We start from the raw sequence: 21,059 nt of genomic DNA on the forward strand, positions 1-21,059 counted from the left end.
CTTTAAAATTAAGCAATATTGTAACATCCCTCCTACTAATTAACCTTAAAGTTATAAGACCTTGCATTATCTAAAGACATTAAAGAGGTTGTCCACTACTTTAGCACTGATGACCTATACGTAAGATTGGTCATCAATATCTGATCAGTTGGCCGCCAGTCAGAGATACTCACTTGTGGAGCTACTCCATCTTCTGATAGTGGCTGCTGCAGTGTACTACACATTCGCCTCCTATTGATTTGAGCAGGAGGCGGATGTGTAGTACCAAGCCTCGGCCACTATCAAAAGATGGCCATCCCCGCAAGTGAGTATGTCCGGCCGCTGCTGACACCAACAATGGCTGATCAGCGGGGGTGCCGGGTGTCAAACCCCAACCGATCAGACATTGATGACCTATCCTAATGATAGGTCTTCAATGCTAAAGTAGTGGACAACCTCTTTAAGAAAGATCATCTATTTTACATACAACTATGTGCCATCCACATAAAACATGTGAATGATATAATCAAGAAACACTATTGAACTTTAAAGAAGCATTCCCATTAAAACTTTATAGGCTAAACCTGTGTGATTGTATATGTAATGTATGTAATGTAGTGTAGCTGTATTGTTAATTGCCATCTTCCCCTGTTTTCAGCACCGCTCTAGTCCTCTTCTCACCCACATGACTCCTATCCTGACTCTCCGGATCACACTTGGATCTATATGTGAGCTGGAAGACTTTTACAGTATAAGTCTATGGAACCTCGTCTTGACACTCCATAGACTTACACATTGTTGTAATAGCGACGTCCTGCTCACACAGAGCCCAGTTTGATCCAGTGAGTATAGAAGTCATGTAAGTGAGAAGAGGACCAGTGCTGCGCTGGAAAACGGAGAAGACAACAATCAGCAGATTGGGAATCCAGGTTCTGATCCCTCACCGATCGCTCAAAAGACCAGTTTGAACTGCACAGCTCAGGAGCGCACAGAACGTAGTATGGATTCATTACAAACTCTGAGGCTTTCTCCTGCATCCGTTCTTCACTCTGTACAAGCACAGAGGCGGGAGCTGTACACTGCGCACTGTGTACTGAGCTGCGCACTTCCAAGAGGACTTCTGAATGACAGGTGGAGGGTCTCAGAATGCGGAGATCTACCAATCTGCTCAAAATTAAATGGGCTAAAACATATAAAAAATGATACAAAAGTTTACTTACTCTTCAAGCACCATTGCTAAACACAGTTGTAAGACAGACCATGGCCTTTTTGATGGTTCCTGTAGCTAATACATATATATTCATGTAATATGCAAGAATTGCTGTTTAAGCAATTCCTTTATATATTCTGAAAAGTCACCCCCAAGGTAGAAGTATTTTGTAACTGTTATGTATACAATTACAAATTCAGAATATATATAGTCACTGCGATATCTCTGTCCTCATATATAAAGAATACTAGTGTTATATATACATTAGTCGCCATTTAGAGAGTACTTCCAGGAATACTTTTAGCCTGCAGCATTCCAGCAGGTCATAAGCTGCAATATTTAAATAGGGCTCTCTACACGCTCTGACCCTGGGGTTATGTAGCTGTAATGTAATGGTGTTTTCATTTATATTTATTCCATTGTACTAATTAAAACTAAAAAAAATTAAGGAATGACCTTTAGACGAGTTCTTGGGCTCCAGTGCTGTATTGATAGTATAGATTTAATTTTACGCTCGCCCATAAAAATACCTTGATTTCTGTGTGGCTTTGTCAGTTTGGTTCCTCATTGTTATAGTAGCACCTACAATACTTGTATATTATTTTGTGATTTTTGTTGCTTGACACATACAGTAGAAGTTTGTACAGTGAACCACGGTCTTGCAGTAATTTGTAAGTTGGAATAATACATTTTGCATATTGCAGAGCATTGTCATACATGAAAAAGCGGATCTTTAGCACTCCGAGTTGTAAATCTCCCTCAGTGACCATGCTGCCATTTTATTGATAAACCTTCTCAATGTGACCAATATGAGCTTTTATTACGGCTGAAAATAAATCTAAAATAAATATGTCCAAGTATTATTCATGTCCTTGGTTTTCCTTAAAAGAGTTGTCTCATCTTGATCTTTAGGAGAGCCCTACTCCCCTGTCTCCCATCTTCCTGTTGCCGGGGGCAGTGCAATTGCTTGATAGTTCGGACAAGCAGCATTGTCCCTCTGCTTGTCCGAATTGTGTGCTCTCTGATGCTTCAAGCACAAGCAGCTTTGCCTTTTCAACATTGGAGGTTCACAGTGGCATTAAAGATGAAGTGATCCGACCAGCTTAAGAGCTGCGCTTACAAGCTATATAGCAAACAGACCGTAAGCACTGTGCTCTTTGCCTAGGAGACCACTGATATTAGCAATGGCAGGTAACCTAGGCAATGATTAGTCAACTCAAAAGTTGCCTGCTTTTACGAGCAGTTTGCAATTTTAAAGAAGCACTCCCATGAAGTTTTTTCTCTAACGATGTGTATATGTGTATGTACTGTAGTGTCCGTGTATGGATCTAGTCAGTCACCTATCGCTATATTGTTCAGTATCCAGCGCCATTCTGCTCCTCTTCTCAGTGACGTCACCGCTCTTGAGACTATATGGCTCGCTCTGTGCATGACCCGGAAGTCTCTTTTATACGTAAGTTTGACACTCCTTTGATTTACATTGTAAAAGCCACGTCCGGATCAAGCAGAGCGCAGTGTGACCCAGAAAATCTAAAGAGCTGTGACGTCACTCAGAAGAGGAGTAAAACGGACCTGCATACCATTGAAGGTGGTGGTAGGTGGGTATATTAACACACACACACTATACACCATACACATATAGTACGCACAGACTTAATAAAAATTTAATGGAAGGACTTCTTTAATAATGAAATATAATCCATTACGCCTACCATTGGTTCATTAAAACACAACATATTTCTTTATTTCATTCCTGTAGATAAATTCATAGTGTGAAGCACGCGTTTTGAAACTTAGCATTCTCACTCATAGTATTACATCAGCGTCCTGCACACTTGCCTTTAAAATCAAGAATTACCGTAACATCCCTCCTTCTAATTAACCTTAAAGTTACAAGAACCTGCATTATCTAAAGACATAAATAATGATTATCTATCTTACATACAATGTGCCAAGCACATAAAATAAGTGTATGTGTATTAATCAAGAAATACTATTGAACATTAAAGAGTATTCCCATTAAAACTTTATGGGCTAAACCTGTGTGAATGTATATGTAATGTCATGTAGGTGTATTGACATACTTGCCGATTTCCGTCTTCCCCAGTTTCCAGCGCAGCTCCAGTCTTCTCAATGATGTTACTTCTATTCTAAGGCCAGTTTCACGCGTCCTGATCTTTCTGGTACCGGAAAAACCTGTATCGGAGATATCCGTAACTGGCAACCGTGTGCCGCCCGTGTGCCGCATCAAGAGCACACGTACTGGTGCCTTGGAATCAGTGTACAGTTAGCACTGTTCCCAAGCGCCGGGTGCTGAATGCTGCGCTCATCATTGTCCCTTGCTCGCGATGTAATCAGCACGCTGGAGCGGCTCATTCTCCCCCGCTCCTTGGTGTCAGCGGTCAGAGGATTACAGCGGGGGACATCTCTATGCAGGTAAGTATAAGGATTTTATTATTTTATTCTTAGTATTACACATGGACACTGCGGGAGCAGACTACTACTCCCAACATTGTCCGTTACTGGTGCTGATCACAGAGCGAGCAAGGGACAATGATGAGGGCGGCGTTCAGCACCTGGCGCTTGGAAACAGAGCTAACTGTACACAAATTCCCAGGCGCCGGTACGTGTCACACTGAGCACACTTACACACGGTCCGTGGAAACACACTGATGTGCACAGACCCATTCATTTGAATGGGTCTACGTGTGTCAGTGTCTCCAGTACGTGTGCAAACTGTCACCACACGTACTGAAAACACGGACGTGTGAAAGAGCCCTAAGGTCACGGCCCCACTATCAGTATTAGGTCAGTATTTTATTTTTTCTCAGGAGTGGGAGCCAAAACTAGGTGAGGAGCAATCAGAGAAAAGGTATAATAGAAACAAGTCACCAATTCTGCATTTATCATCCACTCCTGGTTTTTGCTCCCACTCCTGAGAAAACATACTGACCGAATACTGACCAAATACTGAAAGTGGGGCCGTGGCCTAACTCTCCGAATCACACTGGGGTCTATGTGTGAGCTGGAGGTCTTTTTTACAGTGTAACAGCACCTTCTGTCTGTTTTGGATAAGCTCTTTGTTACAAGGACCCTTTGCAATAAGGTCTACAAGTTGTCTTACTGCGGACATTCCCTGTAAAACCTAAAACCTTAAAAATGCTGTCCCATAATGATTTACTATTATGCCCAATCTTCATATTGACCCTGTGCCTTTAAATTACTGTATTTATATATAAGGTGACCAATCAATATGTGCATTATGATCGCCAGACCTGTGATCACATGACTAGATTGATCGGTCTGCAAACCAGTGAAGTGTGTAGGATTGGAGCATGGCTATGTTTTCCTTAAGCGGCTTCACCTGGAAACTTGGCGGCTGCGCTGGTGTCTACATATCCTTATGGTATGTTTACACTGAGTTTTTTGAGGAGTTTTTGGAGCAGAAACTGAGCAGTAACGCTACATATCATCCTTAAAAACTCAAAACTCCTCAAAAATTTGAAAAAATACTTTCTGCTCAGTTTCTGCTTTGAAAACTAAGCAAAAAGACTCACTGTGCACATACCCTTACCATGCCATCTTCCTGCTGAACCCACCTACAGACTGTGCTATTGTGACACAAAAGTGCTAGGTTCTCCAGAGCAAGGGCTCTATGTAACCACTCTCCTCTGTAGATAAAAATGACATTGAAAAAGAGACATTAGCTGATGAGCTGATTCAGCCACATCTAAGATGCAATTCAATTAATATGCTTGAATAAATCAGAGACAAACTCTTTCCCGTATTGTAGTAGGGTAGTCTGACCTTGTATACATGTCCCCTGCCTACTGCTCTGAAGTATATACAGTAGGTCCACATTCATGTATTTGCACCATTTTTTTGTGCATTTTCACTCTAAAACGAAAATGCATTATCTTATCTGCTGTATGACATATGTATTAACATTTCGCTCCAAAATCTAAATCCATATGCACCATACACATTACTATGTACATGTGTGGTAAAAAGTGAACATGGTTTCCTGCTTAGACAGGACTTAGACATATTTTTCTGCACCAAAAACCATGGTGGTAGCAAGAATTTGCATTTTTGTCGCATTGCAAGTTGAATTTTTGCTGCATTTTTAGTTGCGTTTTTCACGCATTAATTTTAATGGGTGAAAAGTTTTGCAAAAACACTGAAAGAATTGACATGCTGCGTTTTGGCAAAAAAGCAGCATTGTTCAAAATATGCCCAGAAAAAAAATCCACCATGTGCATGAGATTTCAGAAATCTCATTGATAATGCTTATACTGTAAAACGCTGTATATTTTTCGCACCAAATACGCTACATAAAATATGCAGCAAAAACACCCTTATGTGCTCATTGATTTTTTTAGGCAGCAGAAAAAACTGAATGAAAACTGAGCACAAACTCTCCAAATCTCAAAACTCTTCCAAAACTTTGAATTTCTCCTTTGAAAACAAATCAAGGATTTTAGTCGCTCATGCAGCTGCCGAGCTTTCCTAGGCGAAGCCGCTTAAAGGGAACCTGTCAGCAGGATTTTTCTAAGTAAACTACAGGCAGTATCATGTTGAGGCTGCTGCACTGATTAATATGATACCTGAGGTGAAGAAATCCGTCCTGTGGTTCTTGTGTAATCCGTGTTTGTAGTTTTGAGTTAATGAGATTCTCATGCTCCGGGGTGGGACTGTGGGCAGGGTCTTATCCTGTGCTCTAGGCCAGATCAGCAAGATAAGACATGCCCACAGGCTGCCCCAAAGCTCAAGTATGTTCTTCATCATAGAGACAGACAGCCAGAGAGAGAGAGACAGCCAGAGACAGAGAGACTCATAGACAGCCAGAGAGAGAGAGAGAGACAGCCAGCCAGAGAGAGAGAGAAAGCCAGAGTCTCTCCGTCTCTGGCTATCTGTCTGTCTCTCTCCCTCTCTGGCTGTCTATCTGTCTCTCTCTCTGGCTGTCTATCTGTCTCTGTCTCTCTCTCTCTCTGGCTGTCTATCTGTCTCTGTCTCTCTCTCTCTGGCTGTCTATCTGTCTCTGTCTCTCCCTCTCTGGCTGTCTATTTGTCTCACTGTCTTGCTGTCTATCTGTCTCTCTGCCTCTCTGTCTCTATGATGAGGAACATACTTGTGCTTCGAGGTGGGCCTGTGGGCATGTCTTATCTTGCTGATCTGGCCTAGAGCACAGGATAAGACCCTGCCCACAGTCCCACCCCGGAGCATGAGAATCTCATTAACTCAAAACTACAAACACGGATTACACAAGAACCACAGGACGGATTTCTTCACCTCAGGTATCATATTAATCAGTTCAGCAGCCTCAACATGATACTGCCTGCAGTTTACTTAGCAAAATCCTGGTGACAAGTTCCCTTTAGGCATGCCACTTCTTCTAACTGTTGCAGGGTTTCCATACACTAAAGTGGTTAAGAGAAGTGACATAAGACAAAACGTTCACAGAAATGTCATTTTGACATTGCTGTGTATTGTGTACATTTTATGGTGCACTTTTGCTGTGCTTTTTCATTTGGTTTCCTGGCAGAATCTGACCTGAAAAGACACCATGTGCACATACCCCAAAAAGGCTCCATGTGCACATAGCCTAAAGGCCCTTTCAAGAGTTGTGGAATAGTTTTTTCATGAAGCTTTTTTTCAGGTTTTTGGATTTATAGTGCATAGTTTAGAGGTTATGAGTTGTTGTTTTATTAGGTCTTTGGGGAGTTTTTTGAGCAGATCCTCTTCAATATCCTCAGAAACTATCCTCAGGGATAGTTTCAATATCCTCAGGGTGAGCAGAAGCCGCCTACAGAATTAGCATGTTACTTTTTTTAACCACTTTAAGGTTTCCAAAACCTGAAGCAGTTAAAAGAAGTGACATAAGACAGAATATGTGCACAGCAATGTCGTTTTGACATTGCTGTGCACTACGTTCATTTTGTAGTGCACTTTTTTAGGCAGAATCTAGGAAAAAGATGTTCAGTTCTCACACCCTAAAATAGACGACATAAGAACAATGGGAAAACCCTCCAAATAAAACACCGGCTGCCAAAATCGCCAGGAAAAACGATCAGGTAATAACTGAACAAAACCACACAAAAGATGTGACGTGCCCAGGGGATGGGGACACGACTCTGCGCCCGGGCCTTGTTGTTGCCTGATCTCGGGGGATGTCGCGGTGGCCGGCTCCTGGGCCCGTACCCTGGTGTCACTCTTAAAAGGAAGGGGGGGAAGTTATATAGGATAGGGGAATGTTCGTGACGCCACCCGTGGTGTCTGGTGAGGATCACCAGCGCTGCGATAGTCCTCTGAGGCCGGTGTTCAGGCAGCTTAGTTGGTGCGGCTCTCCACAGGTGGAGCGGGGCCCCAGGGCAGCTTAGAGAGGGTGTAGAATAGAGCGTTGGCGGGTGCAGAGCCGCGGAGGAAAGAACAGACAGAGGCAGTAGTTGAAGTCATCCAAGTCTTTACTCACTGTGGTGTTTACTCAGCTCAGAGCTTCTCTCTGCTGTCACACGGCGAGCTGGGGTCGCCAGGGTGGGGTTCAACACTCTCCGGGTAGTTCAGGAGCACTTGTCAGGACCCCCCGCTCTAGTGTGTTCCTCTCTTGTTCAACTTCTCCCGCCTTGTGTCCCCCACTGAGTCCCGTACGGGTACTGCGATGTCCCTTGTGGGTAACGTGTAGTTCCCGGACCGACTGGGTGCCCTTCTTGGTGACTTGTGGTGAGAACGTGGCGTAAGCCCGGGTCCCTCTGGATAAACTCAGATTAGGGCATACAGGTGGCGACTCCGCTCCGTCCGTATCCCCCTGGGATCCACATAAGCCTCCGGACTTTTCCGATAGAGACGTAAAGTGCAAAGTCAGATAATCGGGGACCGGTACCCCCTCTTGCGGCAGGGTCTCTCTGGCAGGGCCAGAATAAGGTATGCAGGCGGCGACTCCGCTCCGTCCGCACCCCCTGAGATCCTTTCGCCTGTGGAGCCTATCTCCTCTGCTCCACTCCTGGGCCTTCTTGCTTAGACCCTGACCGGGGACAGAGCCGGTTATAACTCTGCCCCGACCTCCCGTCTCGAGGCCTGAGACCGGGAACCGTGGACCCTCAGGCGGCTGCAGCTTTGTGCTGACTTGCCGTCCCAAAGACCCACGACCAAAGACCTTGTTATTAAAATGGCCTCCAGTTATATAGAATTCTAGTAAAGTGCGTAGGTAAATGCTTCCTCCACCCTCACTCACTATGTGGTTCCCCCTAACTTTGGTTCCCCCCAACTCCTCCATTCACGCCCGGGGCAGCACTATGGTGCTTTAGGCCCCCTTCAGAACTGGAGTGGTGTAGTGTTGAGTGTGTGGTTGAGGTCCTGTGTAGTACTCCATCCTTACCTGGGAGAGGAGATACCACACCTCGTTCTGAGGTGCAGTACCCCTGTGGCGACTGAACCCTCAGGGGTGCCACAGATGCATCTGGACGATAAAGTCAGTGTTTCCTGAAGCGTCTCCTGCACACGGCAGATTCACCTGAGTTTAAAAGACGTTCTGTGCACATAGCCTAAAAAAAGGAGCGTTTCCCCTTCAAAAACTCGTCGTTTTTTAACTCCTCACAAAACTCCAAGTGACCATTGCCTCAGACTGCTGCTTCCGAGTATTTACTTGTTGATTTTAAGGCTATGTGCCCACGATGCAGAAATGAAGCAGAAAATTTCTGCTTCATTTCTGCATCTCCTTGCCCTGAAAAACGTGTGCGGAATTTGACATGCGTTTTTTGCGCGTTTTGCACATGCGGAATTGCCATGAGTTTTCTAATGCATTGTAGATAGCAATTCCGCATGCGTAAACGCACAATTAATGAACATGCTGCGGATTTTTGAGCGCATCAAAAACGCTGTGGAAAAATCCTCAGCATGGACATTGAAAGTGCGGAATTCCATTGGGGACCGTAGGGGAAAGATTACCAAGCGTTTCCCAAGCGTTTCCGCTGCAAAAATTCCGCAGCATAAACGCTTGAAAAACGCATCGTGGGCGCAGACCCTCATGTGGCTTTTATTTATCACTTGTTACCTTAGCAGGACAGTATTTCTTTGTGAAGCCCATTATAGAGTTTATGGTTGTTTCTTTTGTTTTTTTTTACCTGATTTTCAGTTTCCACTCTTTTATTGAGCACTGAGTTTGATAACAGTTTTAACTTTCCACCTTTGCCCCCAAACTGCTCCTTTTAGATTTTTTTTTTTTTTATTAGACCTGTATACTTATTTTATTAAATTGCAAATGAGAAAAAAAATCCTATTGATAAATTAGCCTAGTTTTGACTAAATATCTTGTTTGATAATTAGGCTTCTATTCCATTTTTGTTTCCCGGAGTCATACATAACATTTTTGAAATTTTTGTGCAGTTTAGTAACATAATAGTGTAGGGTTCACCAAAGGTGACGCCATCCTGGAGTGCATCAGGCTGGTCTATATGTTATCTGCATTTTAGGCACCTTTTGCCTAAGGCCTATGATTACCCCTGAGATAGTGTCAGATTAGTTTGATGTAAGTGCAAAAGGCATAGGGCACATTACCTCCCTAGTTGTAATGGCTTACACAAAATGTGTATTCCTGCAGGAATAGGTCATGATTCTTGTTGGCTGTGCACTTTAGAACTAACTAATAAAAATATATAACATAACGGGGCTCGGTATAAAGCATGTCATCCGCACAATATGGCTCTCATTGTGTAAGCTAGAATTCATATATCGCAGTGACTGATCAGTGATGATTCGATGTACATGGAGTAAGTTATGTACCATTCCTAATTGACCTTCATTTAACTGGAATATTTTCTGTATTTTGCAAATTCCTAGGATATCGTAAATTCCCTCCAAAGCCAGAAGCACCTGCTGCCTACAGGTAAGGACATGACTCTGCCCTGAGTCACAGCTAACATTTCACAACTGCGTCTGCTCTTCCAGTTTATTCTTTACCGTTTTATAATTGTGTGACCTTTGTTAAAGAAGCACCCCCATGTATATATATTTTTTATTAAATGTGTGTATGTGCATGTAATGTAGTGTGAGGTTGTCCACTACTTTTACATTGATGCCTTATTCAAAGCAATAGGAGGCTAATGTGCAGTTCACCGCGGCTAGCTCCGCAAGTAAGTACTTCCTGCGGCCACCGCCGCCGCCGATAACACCTGATCAGCGGGGGTGCCGGGTGCGATCAGACATTGATGTCCTATCCTAAGAATAGGTCATCCATGTAAAAGCAGTGGACAACGTCTTTAACCCCGTCATGACCGGAGCATTTTCCGTTTTTGCGTTTTCTTTTTTTGCTCCCCTTCTTCCCAGAGCCATAACTTTTTTATTTTTCAAACAATATGGCCATGTGAGGGCTTATTTTTTTGTAATTTTGAACGCCCTCACTGGTTTTACCATATTGTGTATTGGAAAACGGGAAAAAAATTCCAAGTGCGGTGAAATTGAAAAAAAAGGGCAATTCCACTTTTTTTTTTTTTTTTTTTACCATCTTCACTGGATGCTAAAACTGGCCTGCCATTATTATACAGGTGCATCACATTAAATTAGAATGTCATTAAAAAGTTAATTTATTTCAGTTCCTCAATACAAAAAGTGAAACTCATATTATATAGAGTCATTACACACAGAGTGATCTATTTCAAGTGTTTATTTATGCTAATGTTGATGATTATGGCTTACAGCCAATGAAAACACAAACGTCATTATCTCAGTAAATTAGAATACTTTATAGCACCAGTTTGAAAAATGTTTTTAAAATCTGAAATGTATGTTCAGTAAATGTACTCAATACTTAGTCGGGCTCCTTTTGCATCAATTACTGCATCAATGCGGCGTGGCATGGAGGCGATCAGCCTGTGGCACTGCTGAGGTGTTATGGAAGCCCAGGTTGCTTTGATAGCAGCCTTCAGCTCGTCTGCATTGTTGGGTCTGGTGTCTCTCATCCTCCTCTTGACAATTCCCCATAGATTGTCTATGGGGTTAAGGTAAGGCGAGTTTGCTGGCCAATCAAGCACAGTGATACTGTTGTTTTTAAACCAGGTATTGGTACTTTTGGCAGTGTGGACAGGTGCCAAGTGTTACACGCATGCCGCTAGGTTCAGATAGGGGCGAGACAGGTTACATGAATTCTTTGGAATCCTGGGGGAACCGTTACTCAGGACGACCATAGACCATGTGCTGCAGCTTCTCTCAGGCACACAGGGGTATTGACCCTCAGGCACAGACACGTAGGTTGTTTCACTTGCTGACCAGACACACTTGACATGAGTCCTCATAAACGGTAGAACAGTAGCATTTAATAAGAAGCCGCACAGCAAGTGCAAGTTAAGTCTTATGAGCAACAGGCTCCAGTGACAAACAGTACAGCTTCCTTAGCAGCACAGCAGTTCACAGTCTGTACAGGACAGTAGTACAGTAGTACAGGACAGCACAGTTCTAATGAAAAGGCACATTAATGAACACAGCATTCTTTACACCACAGTGAGATGGAGGAGGGGGGAGGGTTTGCTGAGGGAGATGATCCCTGTGACATAATTTATTCCAGTCCTTATCTTTCTGCCTGACCATACTCTGCACTGTTAGTTCAGGAACTCTACCTGACCTGTGCTTAGCTACACTCCTGACTTGAATCCTTTTCACTTGCAGAGGCCTTCTGTGAGATACAGAACACACGCACACACCCTTCAGCTCCAGCCAGACAGTAAACAACTTCCCCACAATCCCCCTGGGGCTCTGCTAAAACACTCCCCTTCTCCTGTGACTGTGTTAACCCCTCTAGTTGCTGGATGCTTCTGGAGCACAGCACTTCCTGTCTCATGTGCTTGTGTTACTTCTAATAGTTGCTCAATGCTTTTAAACCACCAGCACTACTTCTGCATGTCACACAAGTCCTGCTGAAGAATTAAAATTCCATCTCCAAAAAGCTTGTCCAGAGGGAAGCATGAAGTGCTCTAAAATTTCCTTGTAGACAGCTGCACTGATTTGGTCTTGATAAAACACAGTGGACCTACACCAGCAGATGACATGGCTCCCCAAACTATCACTGATTGTTTAAACTTCACTCAAGACCTCAAGCAGCTTGGATTGTGGCCTCTCCACTCTTCCTCCAGACTCTGGGACCTTGATTTCCAAATGAAAATTGGAACTCTGGGACCTTGTGGAGTGTGTCAATAACTGCCTTCTGGACGTCTGTCAAGTCAGCAGTCTTTCCCATGATTGTGGAGCCTACTGAAACAGACTAAGACACCTTTTTAAATGCTTAGGAAGCCTTTGCAGATGTTTTTTGTTAATTATTTTAATTTACTGAGATAATGACTTTTGTGTTTTCATTGGCTATAAGCCATAATCATCAACATTAACAGAAATAAACACTTGAAATAGATCACTCTGTTTGTAATGGCTCTATATAATACCGTATTTTTCAGACAATAAGACGCACTTTTTTCCTCCAAAAGTTTGTGCGTCTTATAGTCCGAATACTATCTCCCTGTATATACTGTGGCTCTGCGTGGTAGGAGGTCTGGGGGAGCAGCAGAGGGGGATCAGCGGGGCACAGGAGACAGCAGCCAACTGCTGCAGCCTGTGCTGTGCCCGCTACTAAAGAAAATGAATATTCCCTGCTCTCACGCCCTCCCCATGGGTGTGGGGAGCAGGGAATATTCATTTTCCTTAATAGCCGGCACGCTGTACCGCAGCGTGGTTCCTGCTGTGCTCTGCTATCTGTGTGCCCGCTATTAAAGCTCATGAATATTCACTACAACCCACAGCAGGAGCCGCGCTGCGGTACAGTGTGCGCGCTGTCACACTGTGTGAGGGCGCATGGCAGGGACGCCATGCGCGCCCTGCCATGCGTGGCTCACACAGTGAGAGTGTCAGCAGCAGAGCATGACAGCGCTGGAGGAGAGAGGAGGTGAGTATGATTGTTTATTTTTTTTGTGGGCAGCAGGATGGGAGCTCAAGGGGTGCCAAGCATACCAGGATGGTGGCTCAAAGGGTGGGTGCCATGAATACCAGGATGGGGAAATCAAGGGGTGCCATGAATACCAGGATGCGGGCTCAAGGGGTGCCATGCATACCAGGATGGGGGCTGAAGAGGTACCATGCATACCTGGATGGGGGCTCAAGGGGTGCCATACATACCAGGATGGGTGATCAAGGGGCAGGGCCGGCGTCAGCACCCGGGCAAATGCCGAGGCCCTGAGCAGGCGGGGGGACCCACTCGTGGTCGGGCACCCCGCCGGGCTATGGGCGGAGGAGAGCGGTGCCAGCACCACCCTTCTCCCCCACTTGCTCAGGGCCCCAGCAAGCGGATACTTACCTCTCCCAGTGTCTCGGCAGATCCGCTGTCTTCCTGCTGTGCGCTCCCTGTGATGTCTCAGGTCAGAGGGTGCGGTGACGTCTTTCCACCGCGCCCTCCCCTGAGCTATCACAGGCAGCGCAGAGCGGGAAGATGCCGGTGACGCTGGAGTCCGGACCTGAGCAGCGGCAGCAGGTGAGGAGGAGTGAGGTGAGTATTTGATTTTTTTTTTTTAATGTATGGAGGCATGGGGCATTATATGGGGGGGGGGGGACATCCTGCATGGGGCATTATATGGGGGGGAGAGTGACATCCTGCATGGGGCATTATATGGGGGGGGGTGACATCCTGCATGGGGCATTATATGGGGGGAAAGGGACATCCTGCATAGGGCATTATATGGTGGGGAGTGACATCCTGCATGGGGCATTATATGGGGGGAAAAGGACATCCTGCATGGGGCATTATATAGGGGGGAAAGGGACATCCTGCAGAGGGCATTATATGGGGGGGGGAGAAGTGACGTCCTGCATGGGGCATTATATGGGGGGTGACATCCTTCATGGGGCATTATATGGGGGGGTGACATCCTGCATGGGGCATTATAAGGGGGGGGCAGCCTGCATGGGGCATTATAAGGGGGAACAGCCTGCATAGGGCATTATGCGGGGGGAACAGCCTGCATGGAGCATTATATGGGGGCCAGTATCCTGTATGGAGCTTTATAAGGGGACCAGTATCCTGTATGGAGCGTTATATGGGGGCCAGTATTCGGTATGGAGTGTTATATGGGGGCCAGTATTCTGTATGGAGCATTTTATGGGGGCCAGTATACTATGTGGAGCGATTCGCCAGTTTCTGAGCTATTGTGGAATTTACAATAGATATCACTCATGTAATGTAAGAAGTGAAATCTTTGCATTGTACTATACCTATACCTGCAGTTTTTGTGCATCATGAATCGTGATATGTGCTAAAGGGGCCCACTAAGACTCTTTCGCCCGGGGCCCAGAAAAACCTGGAGCCGGCCCTGTCAAGGGGTGCCATGCATACCAGGATGGGAGCTCAAGGGGTGCCATACATACTAAGATGGGTGATCAAGGGGTGCCATACATACCAGGATGGGGATCAGGGGAGTGCCATGTATACCATGATGGGGTATCAAGGGGTGCCATGCATACCAGGATAGGGGATCAAGGGGTGCCATGCATACCAGGATGGGTGATCAAGGGGTGCCATGAAAACTAGGATGGGGATCAGGGAGTGCCATGCATACCAGGATGGTAGATCAAAGGGGTGCCATGAATACCAGGATGGGGGATCAAGGGGTGCCATGCATTCCAGGATGGGGATGAGGGCCACGTATACCAAGATGGGATAGGGGCCACGTATACCAGGAAGGAGGGGCCATACATACCAGGATGGAGGATATTAACAGAATTGGGGGACATTACCCCAATACCAGTGTCAGCAGCAGACTCCCTCCCCTATAACAGGGCATCATGACCACATTTTTTGCTTAAATTTTTTTTTTCCTATTTTACTCCTCTAAAACCTAGGTGCTTCTTATGGTCCAGTGCCTCTTATAGTCCGAAAAATATGGTATATGAGTTTTACTTTTTGTATTGAAGAACTGAAATAAATTAACTTTTTGATGATATTCTAATTTAGTGAGATGAACCTGTATATTGTATATGTATATACCAAATTTGGTGGAGATTAATCCAGTATTTTGGCCTTTAGTAAATAATAATATAATAATAATACAGTATATATTAAGTGAATTTCTATTGTCTGTTATTTATTAATGGCCAAAAGACTTGATCAATCTTCACCAAATTTCACACACAGGTAAATCAGGTGCTTCGAAAGGTCTTACATCAGGTTTCAGCTCTCAAGGACCTACTGGTCTTGACATATTCACAAAAAAACTAATACAAAAGCAAATATTAATTGAAATCTCTTTGAAAGACCACCAGAGAGACATATAATTTCACAGATATGTTGGCTTCATATCAGTAGCAAACAAAGTTTTTAACCACATACAAACAACCAACAGTTAAACCAAAAACACCTGTGCAGATCTAGGTGAATTTCCTAGTAATTATATATATATATATATATATATATATATATATATATATATATATATATATATATATATATATATACAGTGGGTATGGAAAGTATTCAGACCCCTTTAAATTTTACACTCTTTGTTTCATTGCAGCCATTTGGTAAATTCTAAAAAGTTAATTTTTTTTCTCATTAAAGTACACTCTGCACCCCATCTTGACTGAAAAAAAATCAGAAATGTAGAATTTTTTGCAAATTTATTAAAAAAGCTGAAATATCACATGGTCATAAGTATTTAGACCCTTTGCTCAGACACTCATATTTAAGTCACATGCTGTCCATTTCCTTGTGATCCTCCTTGAGATGGTTCTACTCCTTCATTGGAGTCCAGCTGTGTTTAATTAAACTGATAAGACTTGATTTGGAAAGGCACATGCCTGTCTATATAAGACCTCATAGCTCACAGTGCATGTCAGATCAAATGAGAATCATGAGCTCAAAGGAACTGCCCAAGGAGCTCAGATACAGAATTATGGCAAGGCACAGATCTGGCCAAGGTTACAAAATAATTTCTGCAGTACTCAAGGTTCCTAAGAGCACAATGGCCTCCATAATCCTTAAATGGAAGACGTTTGGGACCACCAGAAGTCTTCCTAGACCTGGCCATCCAGCCAAACTGAGCAATCATGGGAGAAGAGCCTTGGTGAGAGAGGTAAAGAAGAACCCCAAGATCAATGTGGCTGAGCTCCAGAGATACAGTAGGCAGATGGGAGAAAGTTCCACAAAGTCAACTATCACTGCAGCCCTCCACCAGTCGGGCCTTTATAGCAGAGTGGCCCGACGGAAGCCTCTCCTCAGTGTAAGACATATGAAAGCCCGCATACAGTTTGCTCAAAAACACATTAAGGACTCCCAGACTATGAGAAATAAGATTCTCTGGTCTGATGAGATGAAGATAGAACTTTTTGGTGATAATTCTAAGCGGTATGTGTGGAGAAAACCAGGCACTGCTCATCACCTGCCCAATACAATCCCAACAGTGAAGCATGGTTGTGGCAGCATCATGCTATGGGGGTGTTTTTCAGCTGCAGGGACAGGACGACTGGTTGCAATTGAAGGAAACATGAATGCCGCCAAGTACAGAGATATCCTGGATGAAAACCTCTTCCAGAGTGCTCTGGACCTCAGACTTAGCCGAAGGTTCACCTTCCAACAAGACACACAGCTAAAATAACAAAGGAGTGGCTTCAGAACAACTCTGTGACCATTCTTGACTGGCCCAGCCAGAGCCCTGACCTAAACCCAATTGAGCATCTCTGGAGAGACCTGAAAATGGCTGTCCACCAACATTCACCATCCAACCTGACGGAACTGGAGAGGATCTGCATGGAAGAATGGCAGAGGATCCCCAAATCCAGATGTGAAAAACTTGTTGCATCATTCCCAAGAAGACTCATGGCTGTACTAGCTCAAAAGGCTGTACTCATGGCTGTACTAGCTCAATACTGATTAAAGGATCTGAATACTTATGACCATGTGATATTTCAGTTTTTCTTTTTTAATAAATTTGCAAAAATTTCTACATTTCCGTTTTTTTTTCAATCAAGATGGGGTGCAGAGTGTACTTTGATGAGCTAAAAAGTTCATTTTTTTAAAATTTCCCAACTGGCTGCAATTAAATAAACAGTGACAAATTTAAAGGGGTCTGAATACTTTCCGTACCCACTGTATGTGTGTGTGTGTGTGTGTATATATATATATATATATATATATATATATATATCAGTACAGACCAAAAGTTTGGACACACCTTCTCATTTAAAGATTTTTCTGTATTTTCAAGACTATGAAAATTGTACATTCACACTGAAGGCATCAAAACTATGAATTAACACATGTGGAATTATATACTTAACAAAAAAGTGTGAAACAACTAAAAAAATGTCTTATATTCTAGGTCCTTCAAAGTAGCCACCTTTTGCTTGGATGACTGCTTTGCACACTCTTGGCATTCTCTTGATGAGCTTCAGGAGGTGGTCACCGGAAATGGTTTTCACTTCACAGGTGTGCCCTGTCAGGTTTAATAAGTGGGATTTCTTGCCTTATAAATGGGGTTGGGACCATCAGTTGTGTTGTGCAGAAGTCTGGTGGATACACAGCTGATAGTCCTACTGAATAGACTGTTTGAGTTTGTATTATGGCAAGAAAAAAGCAGCTAAGTAAAGAAAAAGGAGTGGCCATCATTACTTTAAGAAATGAAGATCAGTCAGTCCGAAAAATTGGGCAAACTTTGAAAGTGTCCCCAAGTGCAGTTGCAAAAACCATCAAGAGCTACAAAGAAACTGGCTCACATGAGGACCGCCCCAGGAAAGGAAGACCATGAGTCACCTCTGCTTCTGAGGATAAGTTTATCCGAGTCACCAGCCTCAGAAATCGCAGGTTAACAGCAGCTCAGATTAGAGACCAAGTCAATGCCACACAGAGTTCTAGCAGCAGACATAGCTCTACAACAACTGTTAAGAGGAGACTTTGTCAGCAGGCCTTCATGGTAAAATAGCTGCTAGGAAACCACTGCTAAGGACAGGCAACAAGCAGAAGAGACAAGTTTGGGCTAAAGAACACAAGGAATGGACATTAGACCAGTGGAAATCTGTGCTTTGGTCTGATGAGTCCGAATTTGAAATCTTTGGTTCCAACCACCGTGTCTTTGTGCGACGCAGAAAAGGTGAACGGATGGACTCTACATGCCTGGTTCCCACCGTGAAGCATGGAGGAGGAGGTGTGATGTTGTGGGGGTGCTTTGCTGGTGACACTGTTGGGGATTTATTCAAAATTGAAGGCATACCAAACCAGCATGGCTACCACAGCATCTTGCATTGGCATGCTATTCCATCCGGTTTGCGTTTAGTTGGACCATCATTTATTTTTCAACAGGACAATGACCCCAAACACACCTCCAGGCTGTGTAAGGGCTATTTGACCAAGAAGGAGAGTGATGGGGTGCTACGCCAGATGACCTGACCTCCACAGTCACCAGACCTGAACCCAATCGAGATGGTTTGGGGTGAGCTGGACCGCAGAGTGAAGGCAAAAGGGCCAACAAGTGCTAAGCATCTCTGGGAACTCTTTCAAGATTGTTGGAAGACCATTTCCGGTGACTACCTCTTGAAGCTCATCAAGAAAATGCCAAGAGTCTGCAAAGCAGTCATCAAAGCAAAAGGTGGCTACTTTGAAGAACCTAGAATATGAGACATATTTTCAGTTGTTTCACACTTTTTTGTTAAGTATATAATTCCAAATGGGTTAATTCATAGTTTTGATGCTTTCAGTGTGAATGTACAATTTTCAAAGTCATGAAAATACAGAAAAATCTTTAAATGAGAAGGTGTGTCCAAACTTTTGGTCTGTACTGTGTATATATATATATATATATATATATATATATATATATATATATATATATATATATATATATATATATATGCAACTAAGGTACCGTAACCTTTTTCTTATTTAATTTGTGTTTTGTCACTTGTGTCAACATTTTTCCACTTGTTTCATCTATCAACACAATGTTAAAAATACAGCCTTTAACAGTATTCCCCTGACAAGTTACAAATATAGCTATACCCATGGGGATCGTAACTGTGCCAGGTCTCTCTAGGAAGAAATCATCTGCTATATGTGATGTCTTAAGCACAAACTTTAAATGTGTAAATGTGACCACCGCGTAGTAGAAGTGGAGAGCTTATTTTCTCCACCATGAGATCCAGTAGTGACACAATTCTTTCTGTAATCATCCTGTGCTTTGTGTCTCTATGAGAACATTGTGATAAAATATTAGTTTTTTTGCTTAAATATCAATTCCCTGTTATTTAATTTCAAAGGTTCTAAATATATAGTAATTATTTCAAAAGGGTACCCCAAACCAGCATAGTGAAAAGTGTGTATGGATGAGCAGTATAAGCATTGGTGTAACTTAAAGCTTCTGGACCCCAATGCAAAATCTACAACAGGACCCCCAATTATCACAGGTCTTTAATAATAATATTTTTTACATATGGGGCAAAGGGATCTTTTGAGCATGCGATGTGAGGATTCACAAGTCTGCAGTCACATAGTGTGACTGCAAACTTGTACCATAATGCCCAACAACCACTTTAATGTCAATCATCCTCTAGTTGAGCCCCAAAGGGTCAGCTGCCACTACGTACGAACAATATGCCCTATAAACTAAAGCATTACAAGCATGTTTTTTAAAAAATGTAAGCGACCTTTTTTACATGTCATTATCTATGTTTTAAAATAATTCTGACATATTGCCATTTTCGCAATGGTCATTAGGCCGTATGGTAGACTGATACTTCCGGTTCTGCACAAATCACTTTTTTTCTAGTCATCGCATTATCATCACAGACAGGGTTAAACTGAAGGGTAACACATGTATAGCCAACACAAGATCACACTGTTCACAACAGATAACGGTCACAACTGACCTCCTCCCTCTCTCCTGCACAGGTCACTACTGTGACATGCAGAAGTAGTACTGTTGCTTCAAAAGGATCCAGCAACTAGAAGAGTTAACACAGTCACAAGAGACAGGTAGTGTTGTACTTCAGAAGCATCCAGCAACTAGAGGGGTTAACACAGTCACAGGAGACAGGAAGTGTTTTAGCAGAGACTCAGGGGGATTGTGGGGAAGTCGTTTACTGTTCTGGCTGGAGCCTTAGAGAAAGGTGGTGTGTTATCTGTATCTGACAGAAGGCAACTGAACAGGATTCAGATCAGGAGAGAAACTAAACACAGGTCAGATAAACTCCCTGAACTAACAGTGCAGAGTATTATCGGGCAGGAAGATAAGGACTGGAAGGAATTGTATCACCGGGATCATCTCCCTAATCAAACCCTCACCCCCTCCATCTCCATGCAGGTTAAAGAATGCTGTGTACTATTGTGTCCTTGTGAAGGAAAAGCCTGTGGTTGTGTATGCATAGAAGTGTGCTGCTAAGAGATCTAATCTATGCTGCATTATGTTACTGAATAGACTGACGTTACTGTGCCTGCTTTAATAGACTGTACTGTAATGAAGATTGTTGCTGTAATATCCCTGAACTACACTGGCCGTGCTTCTGATTAAATCCCACTTAAACTGTTGAAAAAGACTCTTGTCAGATGTGTCTGGTCAGCAATTTAATCTATCGTGTGCCTGAGAGAAGATGCAGCCTATGGTCGCCCTGAGTAACGGTTACTCCAGGATTCCAACGAATTCATAAAACCCGTCTCGCCCTATCTGAACCTAGCGGCGTGCGTGTAACACTAAGCGTGCCTTGAACATTCTCCCATATATCCCTCTCTACACTATTGTTTTCTACAAATAAATGTGGCTGCTGTAAAACTTATTACTCAATGATGTCAGCAGCGCTGCAGCTCAGGTAAGATGGCCACCCCACATTATCGTACAGAAAATAGAAATCTAAAGTCTAAAGA

At 43.5% G+C, this 21,059-nt stretch overlaps 1 protein-coding gene across 2 annotated transcripts in view; it reads left to right on the forward strand.

Annotated features, from left to right (window-relative positions):
* The window catches only part of LOC141273656 (neurotrypsin-like), a 101,216-nt gene that overhangs the window by 26,804 nt on the left and 53,353 nt on the right, over nucleotides 1-21,059 (forward strand). For both annotated transcript variants that reach the window (XM_073685795.1, XM_073685796.1), the window contains exon 2: nucleotides 10,025-10,070. In XM_073685795.1, the coding sequence (XP_073541896.1) occupies nucleotides 10,025-10,070 (46 nt within the window). The remainder of the gene's footprint in view (nucleotides 1-10,024; nucleotides 10,071-21,059) is intronic.

The sequence above is a fragment of the Phyllobates terribilis genome, unplaced genomic scaffold, assembly GCF_046119375.1.
Source record: "Phyllobates terribilis strain yellow unplaced genomic scaffold, ASM4611937v1 Scaffold_5__5_contigs__length_657084704, whole genome shotgun sequence".
Lineage (NCBI taxonomy): Eukaryota > Metazoa > Chordata > Amphibia > Anura > Dendrobatidae > Phyllobates > Phyllobates terribilis.